The sequence below is a fragment of the Desmodus rotundus genome, chromosome 11 (assembly GCF_022682495.2).
Source record: "Desmodus rotundus isolate HL8 chromosome 11, HLdesRot8A.1, whole genome shotgun sequence".
Lineage (NCBI taxonomy): Eukaryota > Metazoa > Chordata > Mammalia > Chiroptera > Phyllostomidae > Desmodus > Desmodus rotundus.
Genome location: NC_071397.1, coordinates 665,074 through 674,674, shown reverse-complemented (window position 1 = coordinate 674,674; position 9,601 = coordinate 665,074). Strand labels below are relative to the sequence as shown.

Sequence of the window (9,601 nt, the reverse complement as noted above, 5' to 3'; positions counted from 1 at the left end):
GGCGGCCACCCCCCCCCCCCCCGCCCCGCCCGGCGGACCCACCCCGCCCTTCCCGGAGCAGCCCAGCTCGCCTTCCCCCACGTCCCCGAACAACGTGGAGCTCAGGGGAGACGGGAGCTAGAAGAAGTGGGCAGTAGCTCCGGAAGGCGAGCGAGCTTCCGCGGCTGTTGGCTCCCGAGCGCCTCGCCCGCCGTGCCCGTCCCCGTGGACCCCCACTGCCCCGCGGGGCCCGGGCCGACACGCGGGGAGGGGCAGCAGGGGATGGGAAGGGCGGGTCCCGCTCCGAGCGCCGCGGCTTCCTCCCCACGTCCCTTGAGGGGCCTGAGTCACCGGCCGCCGCCCTGGGTCGGCGGGATGGGGGTGGCGGGCGTCCGGACACCTGGGCTTCCCGAGTCCCCGGCCGGAGAGAGGTGAGGGCGCGGGGGGCCCTGCGCGGGCGCGCAGGGGTGGCGGCGGGAACGGGGGAGCCGAGTCCCACGCGCGGCGGGCGGGAGCGAGGCCCCGCCCCCGGCCCCGCCCCCTCCTCGGGCGCCCCCTTCTCCCCATTGTCCTCAGACAAAGCGGTCGCCGCCCCCGCCCCCGCCCGGCCCCAAGGTCTCGGTCTCCGTCCCCCCGGGAGGGCTCCCACTGCGCCCCCCCCCCGGCCCCGGGCCCTGCATCCCTCTCCCGGCCTCTGCGTCTCGCTCCTCCGCCCGGACGCCCGGCCCTCCGCGCCCCCGGCCCCGCAGCGTGTGAGTCGCCCCAGGGCCTCGGGCTTGGGGCGGGCGCCCCCTCGCCGCGCGGGACGCGGGCCGAGCCTCCCCGTGCGGCCCGCGCGGGGCGGGGGTGGGGGCGGCGGGCCGGGGCGGACGGCAGGGTCCCGGGGACGCGCGGCGGCCGGCGCCCGGCTCTGGAAGTCCCCGCGCGGGGCACTTCCCCGGCCCGCCCTGCGCGGGAGGGCGGCGGGGGCGGGGCCCGCACAGCTGGAGGGGGAGCCGGGACCTCCGGGGCCGGGGCGGGGACGCGCCCAGCCGCCTCCCTCCGCGGAGCTTCCTCCGCCCTCCGACCCCCGCTTCCCCGGCCCCCCCCCCCCCCCCCGGGCCTCTCCACTCGCTGCCCCGGCATCCGCCAGGCCCCGCGGCCCCTCTCCTGGCGGGGTCCCCCGGCCACCGTCCCCACCGTCGCGCTCCCGGGGTAGCGGTGCGGCCACCTCGCCCGGCTCTCCACCCCAGCTTCTCCCTTGTCCCGTCCTAGGGACCGTCTCTGACTTCCATCGGCCCTGAGCTGCCGTGTCTGAGTCTCCACTCTTCCTTCGCTGCTTCCCCTGCCCCCATCAACTTGACCTTTTCTTCACTTCCTCGGTTTTCCCCTTTCTCTGTCCTGCCTCGTCCCCTCTTCCCTCCACCCTCCGCCCCACCGCTCCCTCCGCTTCCCGCCCTGCCGTCCCCAGCCTCACCCCCCGGGCCTCTCGGGAGCATCTCCTTTCTGTTCTCTGCCCCCAGTGCTCCCCACCCTCACGGCGACCATGGCCACCATCCCAGACTGGAAGCTACAGCTGCTGGCCCGGCGCCGGCAGGAGGAAGCAGCCGTTCGGGGCCGGGAGAAGGCGGAGAGGGAGCGTCTGTCCCAGATGCCAGCTTGGAAGCGAGGGCTCCTGGAGCGCCGCCGGGCCAAGTTTGGTCTGTCTCCTGGGGAGCCTAGCCCTGAATCTGGGACTACGGAGGCTGGACCTCCAGACCCAGACAAGTCCGCGGTCCTCCTGGAGGCCATCGGCCCAGTGCACCAGAACCGGTTCATTCGGCAGGAGCGCCAGCAGCAGCAGCAGCAGCAGCAGCAGCAGCAGCAGCACCGGAGTGATGAGCTACTTGCAGAAAGGAGGCCTGGGCCTTTGGAGGCCAGGGAGTGGAGACTGAGCCCTGGGGAGATGAGGGATCCAAGCCCCAAGGGAAGAGAGTCTAAGGAAGAGCAGCTCAGTCCCAAGGAAGCCAGAGAGAGATGGCTGGGGGTAGGGGGAGCTGGAGAGTCAAGTCCCAGGCCTTCAGGGGCTCGGGACTGCAGGCAGAGCCCCGGAGAGGCTGCAGACAGGATCTCCAGGCTGTCAGAGGTGCGGAAATGGAGGCTGAGTCCCAGGGAAGCACCAGACCGGGTTCTGAGACTGGCAGAGCCTCAGGGACAAAGCCCTAGGAGAAAAGAGATGGTGGAAAGTACGCTGAGCCCAGCAGAGTCTGATGGTCAGCAGTTGGGCCTGACAGAGGCCCACAGATGGAGGCCTGACTCCATAGAGTCTCGGGAACAAGGCTCGATACAACTGGAGGCATCAGAATGGAGGCTGAGCTTGGGAGAAAGAAAAGACAGCTCAGAGGAATGCGGGAGAAGAGAAGACAGGCCAGCTCCAAGGACGGCTGCAGAAGAGGTTGCAGGGCTGTTTGAGACCCCGGCACGGAGGGCTCCAGACAGCAGCTCTGCAGGAGTACAGGCAGCAGAGCCAGGACCCAGCCCTGTGGAAGATGGCGAGGGGGACTTGAGGCTGACCGAAGGGTGGAGATGGACCCTGTCCTCTGGGAAGGTCCGAGAATGGACACCCAGGGACACAGAGACTCAAACCCAGAAGCCAGCCCCTCCAGAGTCTGCTGAGGAGCATCTGGGGCCTCTTGGTGCTGAGGCTGGAGAAGCAGAGGCTGGAAAGGAGGAGGCAGGAGCTCAGGGCAGGTCTCTGAGCAACCTGCAGAACCGCTGTTCGGTGCCCTGCCCCCTCCCACCAGAGGACGCTGGGACTGGAGGCTCTAGACAGCAGGAAGAGGAAGCTGGGGAACTCCGGCCCCCACCTGCAGCCCCTCTGTCTCCCTCACCCCCGGCCCCACCTGCCCCCCAGTTCCCTGGGGATCCCCTCATGAGCCGGCTGTTCTATGGGGTGAAGGCAGGGCCAGGTGTGGGGCCCCCCCGCCGCAGTGGACACACCTTCACAGTCAACCCAAGGCGGTCTGTGCCCCCGGCAGCCCCTGCCACTCCAGGTGCCACTGACGCCACGGCCCCTGGTGCTGGGAAGAAGCGGTACCCAACTGCTGAGGAAATCTTGGTTCTTGGGGGCTACCTCCGCCTCAGCCGCAGCTGCCTTGTCAAGGGGTCCCCTGAAAGGCACCACAAACAGGTATGGAGCAGCCCAGCCAGACTTCTTCGAAGCCCACTCGCCTGTTCCTTCTGGGCTTTGAACTCGTCTTTTTTGTACTCCTGTGCTCTGGTCTTCCGCTATCGTTAATTCCTGCTGCCGCCCCTTCCCTCTGCAACACCCTTCCTTCTTGTAACCCTCCTTTTTCATTCATTTCCAAGCCCCAAGGATCCTGCCCACAACCGAGTGCTGCCCCTGGGTGGGTCCCTCTCAGGGTGTGCCCTCCACTCCTTCAGGCTCTGAGGTCCCCCCCCCCGATTTCTTTCCCTCTTTTCCTCTGAGTCTGGGACCCAACTTGGGAGACAGGCCAACAACCTTAAATCTGTAACAGCGAGGCCACCAGGGGGAAAGCCCTTCCGCCTTCCAGGGAGCGGATGTGGGGACAGGAAGCCTGGGGAGAAGTGGAGGGGAGACCTGAGTTGGAGGAAGGTCTCACAGTCCAAGGAAGAGGGGACAGAGTTGAGTGGGGACATCCTAGGATGGAGGGGGGACGGGGAACAGAACAGGGCTGACCAAAGAGCAAGTCTGCCCCACGGGAGAGTCCCACACAGAGGCCATTTGGAATAGGTGACCTTGGGGTTGCACACCACCAGCTGGGCCACTGCTTCAGACAGTGCTCCCTTCTCTCGGGACAAGAAAAGCCTTCTCCACTTCCAATATATGCCCTCGCTGTCTTTCTCCCTGGCCTTCCCCTCCCTCCTCAGGACTGGCTCAGCACTCCATTTCCCCCTCTCTTCCTGCAAACCGGGCCTCTCCCTCGTCTTGGGGTAGAAAAGAGAGAAGTGAATTTGGAGGCACTACTGAGAACAGAGTCCAACGGGAGTTGAGGACTGGGCCGAGGGCTGAGACCAGCAGAGGGTCAGAGGTTAAACTGGAATCAGGTTTTACAGAAAAGTGGGAGAAGCTAGGCTGACAGCTCCCCCGGCCTGGTCCCACCCCTACCTCTTCACTAGTCCCTTCCCTTCATACCCGTCTATTTCCAGCTTGAAAAGGAAGGAGAGCCCTCTGCACCTCACATGTGCCCAGAGACAGGGAAGCCCTTCCTAGCCTCCAGTCCTCATCCCACATGTGACGTCCTCAGATCTGGTTTCTGTGTCCGCAGTTTCGGTGGGAAACCACGGGGACGAAACACCTAGATTAAGCGCGGGGTCATTTGATACCCCCATTCATCATCACAAGAAGCTTGAGCTCCCATCCCCGAGCAGTATCCCAAGCCCTCTGACCAAGCAAGGAGGTAGGTCAGGAACCGCCAGGATAAAGTGTTCAGAGAAGTCACTTTCTACTGTTAGTTGGCTTGTGCTTTTCGTGTGGAAAGAGCAGAGGGAGGCATAAAAGTTTGGGACCCAAAGCCGGGGGGGCTGTGGGCTGTGGGACAGGGCCTGTGATGGGGAGCACACCTAGGTCAGGGAGCTGGGGGGCCGGAAGCAGGTCACCCAAACAGGAAGCCTGGGGTGGGGGCCGGAAGGCTGGAGGGGTTGAGGGGGAACTGGGCTCTGGCCCTCCAGGGCTGCTCAGGATGTGGTGAGAAGAAGGAAGCAGAGCTGGGGTGGGGGCGGGAGAGGAGCAGCAGACTTCTCTAGACCCATGCGCCTCCCCTCTGCCCGCTTCCAGCACCAGCCCCTGAGGGCCAGCGTGCCCTGTCCCAGCTCTGCCCAACACCCCCCCCCCCCCCCCCCCCCCCGGCTCAGGGATAGGAGGACCCCATCCCCCACCCCTGCCTGCCCTAAGTAACATTCGCAGGCTAATTCCATCAGTCTTTTTCAGAGAAATCGCAGGCCTGGCACTGGAGGCCAGGGGATGGGCTGTGGCTGGTGCCCTTCCCCACAGGCCTCTCCGCTGAGACACCAGCCCCTCCCCTCTCCAGCCCCCTGTGACCTTATATAGCCGGTGAGAGAAGCCAGTGAGTCACCCACTCTGTGTCCTCCCCCCACCCCTTCCAGGCTGCTCATTCCTGGGAAGCCCAGTCAGAAGTTGCTGGGGTGGGGTAGCTGGGGCAGTGCAGAAGCAGGGTGAGGGGAGTCAAACGTGGACCGAAAGCAGATAAAATGAGTCCTTTTTCGGAGTGGCTTCTGAACTACAGAGCTTGTTATCCTGAAAGGGGATGTGAGAAGAAAATGGAAATGAGTTCTCAGAAGTTTGGGTGCATCTATCAGTAGCAGAACCAGAAGCAGTCCCTTCTGAGAAGCCGGGATGTAAGGGGTCTGGTTGCTGTCACTTGATTCTATCTGTTTCCCACAGGCTGGGGTCGACTGTGTCCAGGCTGCTCCCCCCCATTTCTCCCTCAGCCTTGGCCCTCTGTAGAGACCTCATCTGGGGTGTGCATGAACCCTTGCATGCCCAGTGAAGCAGTTCCCAAGCTCTTGTTGGCAGCAGATACAAGGATAATGAGTTCTCTGATGGGTTAGGAGGCGGTCATGGGGGGGAGGGGGGATAGACAAGGGACAAGAGGAAGCTGGAGGGCCAGGGTGTGAGCGAATGAATGTGCTAACACTACAATTGGGTGACTGGGAGAGAGGGATCTATGAGGATATTTGGGGGAACAGCGTTCCAGGCAGAGGGGAAATAGCCAGAGATAGCAGTGCCCCCAGTGGGCCTGTGTAGCTGGAGTGGAGGGTGGCGCCGTCCTGAAGGATTTGGTCAGGCTCTGGCTTTTGCTCCCAGTGAGATGGGGAGCTGATGCAGGGTTTGGAGCCAAGGAGTGACACCCCGTCAGTTCAGCCTCCTGTGTGGACGAATTCATTAGCAGCCGCCCGTCTGGCCACCCTCCAGGCTTCTCTTCTCACATGCCAGTCCCTTCTGAGATGAGGCGGCAGGGAACCAGACCCCCATTTCTCCACACAGACGCCAGGGAAGGCCTCAGCCGATCGTCTGGACCTTTCCAAGTGATTCGCAGGGAATTCTGTTTGTCTCCGTTGAGGCTTTGGCTCCAGAGTTAATCCCACCCTACCCGTTCCCCGCTGAGCTTCTTGGGAGGGCAAGGAACCGCAGGGAGAACAGCTGGGCTCGGCTCCTTGTGTTTGGGGAGGAGTTTCTATAGTTTCCAGATCTCCTGTCTGGTGTTTTGCCTCCATCTCTGCCTGTCCCTTCCAGTACACCCCCTTCCCTCTCTGCCCTTGTCACCTCTCCCTGCTGCACCTTTCAAGGGCTTATCTTTCATCCTCTGTGTCAGGGGGTAGAGTCTCTATTTCCTTTGGGCCCTACTGTGGGTCTGCGCTGTTTTTGCCTAGGACTCCCTCCCCAGCCACCTCAAATTTCGCCTCCTCCGGGTAGCCTTCCTGATTGCCCCAGGGCGCCCAAAGACTCAGTTCTGATCGCAGGACTTGCTTTTGTTTCCGTGTTTTTAGTTTCTGCTCACGCTTCTGCCCGACACACTCTAAAGTTAGGAACCTTGGTCCTGAATCACTCGCCTCTGCCACCCAGGCCCCCGCCAAAGCTCAGGCCAAAGTCTCATCCCTGGGGACGATGTGATTGAAGAGGGAATACCTGGGGTTGCAGGGCCAGCACCAAAGAGAAACTGGGCCCCGCAGTGGACGGGAGGGCAAAGTCGGCGGGGTGCTCACAGCCAGCCCTGCGCACCTGCGGGGCCGTCTGACCTGCCTCCTCGCCGCTTTCCCGCCCTCCCACCCGTAGCTCAAGATATCCTTCAGCGAGACTGCCCTAGAGACCACGTACCAATACCCCTCCGAGAGCTCGGTGCTGGAGGAGCTGGGCCCGGATCCCGAGGCCCCCGGTGCCCCCAGCGCCCCAGCGGCCCAGCCCGACGAGGACGACGAGGAGGACGAGGAGCCGCAGCCGGAGCTCCGGGGCGGGCTGCGCACCAAGGCGCTGATAGTGGGTGAGCGGGGGCGCCGCCTGGTGTCCAGGGCTGGCACTGCGGTCCCGGAGGAAAGGGGAGGCCAGGGTGGCGCTTGCAGGGCTTGCCAGGCCCTTGGGTTCAACCTGCTTCGTTAACGAAGGCGGAAACCCGGGTCCTGGGAAGCGGAGTGTAGATCGGGTCCCTGGTTTTAAAACCAGGGCTCTTCCTGAGCGCTCAAGTGTGGTTTAAAACACAGGGTTTGGGTCAGCCAGGCCTGAGTTTGAATTCTTTTATGGTTGTGACCTCAGGGAAATAACCTAACCGCTGGCCTCGGTGTATTACTTATGAAACGAGGTTAGTAGCAGCCACCTCCCGGGGTTGTTGAGAGGGTTAAGTAATTTTTATGAAGCACCTAAAACCGTGGCTGAACATTAGATTACCTAACCTCACCTGGAGTTTTAGTGAGATTAAACAAGTTATAAGACACCTGGCACAGAATGTGCGCTGAATCGGTACGGCTGCTGTTACTGGTGGTAGCAAGCACTCGGGACGTGGGAGATACTCTGCTAGGCGGATTCCCTGTGCCCACTGGCCTTCAGTAAGGGGACTCCGTGGGGAGGCAGGAGGCAGAGGCCATTCCTCACTCTCCATACTATTGCCTCCTCTCTCACAGATGAGTCCTGCCGAAGGTGACCCTCTTCCGACACAGGGACATACCTCCCTTCTTCTCGGAACTAAAGACCCTGGATTCCAGAAGGTTCCGAGCAGATGACCCTGAAGATGAGCCTGGCAGGGAAGGGCAGCCGCCATCTTCCAACTTGCTTTCCTCCCCCTGTCTCTGGAGACAGCCCAGACCCCACCCTCACCCGAAGTCCCCAGTGTGAGTGCGTCAGGCGTGCTCGCTCGTGCACCCCAGGTGACCCACAGCCGAGGGGAGAGGGCAGAGCTCCCCGGGGGGTGGAGGTGGAGAACCCTGCTCTTCCCTCAGCCCCTGTTGGGCTCTCAGGATTTAAGCACTCACCTCCCTGGGAGGCTGGCCCTCAGTCCCTTCACAGACACCGTTTCTCCTGTCCTTAGGTCACTGCCCCTTTGTTTACAGCTCCTGCCCCCCCCCCCATCACAGCCTGGTTTACAAACATCCCAGCTCCCACCACACGCCCGAAAGTCCCAGGTTTACAAGCCACACCTCGCACCCCCCCCAAGTCACCTCATTGGGAATGACCTGTAGGTGTGGCTTCCTCCACCTTTGCTTGTGTTACTAGGCCTCAGTTTTCCCCAAGAGAAAAATCAAGGAATCTTAACTCTGTGACCGTATCTGGTTATTTAAGTGGTTCACAAATGAATTAAATTGCAAAGGTGTAGAGTGACTAATGAAGTACCTCAACTCTCCTCCCCTATTTCTCCTTCCTTACCAATTGCCTGTTTTAAAAAAAAAAGACGAAAACAACCTTTCATAATAAAGTGGAGTTCTTTCCAACTTTCCTGCTGCTTCTCCTTTAGAAAAAAAAAAAAAGTATATATAGGGGGATCCTCTGGATTCCTCCTCCCCAGCCTCTGCCATCTCCTATTGGCCAGGAAAGGAACTGGCTGTGGCTGTGGGAGGGGGGAACCATGGGGATGAACCAAGAACTCAGCACCGATGTGTAGAAACGGCGTTGAGAGAGCCCTGCACTTGTTTCTCAAAGGGCTGGTTTGAGGAAGGGCATTTGAAGTGTCTGCTAGACATGGGAGGTGCCGTGAGAATAGACTTTGTTGGTTGGGTTTAACCCTATGCCTGGCACCTAGTTATTTCTAGAATGAATGATTCAACAAATAAGTCAGTAAATGAAAGGAACTGAGAAACTGGAAGCAGAGGACACTCTGAATTGCTAGACTGCGGTGTTGGGAGGCGGCCTGCGGTGCAAGCAGCCAGGCGGTGTGTGGCACTGGTTACACACCCCAAGACTCAGGACCACTCGGTAATCAATGTGAAGAACGCAGTGTGTGCACAGAAGTGCAGTGACTTGGAAAAGGGTCTCCTCTGACAACAGGTTTTCCGAAAGGTTTAAGATCCATTGCTTTGTTGCCCAAGTGTAGGTGATACTGAGAGATTTTCCCATTTCAAAGGATTTCTATCTTCTACAAATGTGGGAGATCTGTCTTTTACTTACCGGGTCAATTCTTTTTTAGTTCTCAGGCTAGTGAAGACGCAGTTGAGTAGTTATGGTCCTATTACTAGAGGATGCTTCTCTCGGCCTAATCAGAGTAGGCTCTCCTTTACTAAAAACAAAATATGTTAGACATATTGATCCAAACATATGCCAGAGGTCTTTAATTTACTAGCAGGGGAATGAGCTTGATGTCAAAAGAATGAGCCAGTTCACAGGGGGTGTGGGTATGGAGGGTAGCAAAATTCTTCTGTTAGCAGCTAATTAGGTAAGATCCTCATCTGTTTCGACCCAAGAAAGTAGAGGCAGGAAGCCCAGAGATGCCAGGGGTGCCCACGGTCCATCTCAGAAACAGGAAAAAAAATGCATCCAAGACGTCGATGATACGGAGTTACCAGTGGCTGTTAATTGGAATAACAATGTTTCATTTCTCAACAATAGTGTCTGACAAGTCCAATTAATCATAAAAGTATGAAGCAGGGTCAAACAGGTCAGACAGCAGAGCACCAATTA

The 9,601-nt window shown here is 60.2% G+C and overlaps 1 protein-coding gene across 2 annotated transcripts; it reads left to right on the top strand.

The window, feature by feature from the left end:
• Positions 1–171: 171 nt before the first annotated feature.
• Positions 172–8,418, top strand: PPP1R18 (protein phosphatase 1 regulatory subunit 18). Of its 2 annotated transcripts, none has more exons than XM_053914288.2 (4): positions 172–410; positions 1,482–3,127; positions 6,776–6,980; positions 7,615–8,418. In XM_053914288.2, exons 2-4 carry the CDS (start codon positions 1,505–1,507, stop codon positions 7,632–7,634), a joined length of 1,848 nt encoding a protein of 615 aa, XP_053770263.1. In that variant the 5' UTR covers positions 172–410; positions 1,482–1,504; the 3' UTR covers positions 7,635–8,418. The 2 variants fall into 2 exon arrangements, with proteins under 2 accessions (XP_053770263.1, XP_053770264.1); XM_053914289.2 differs by lacking the exon at positions 172–410 and adding an exon at positions 638–731.
• Positions 8,419–9,601: the final 1,183 nt, after the last annotated feature.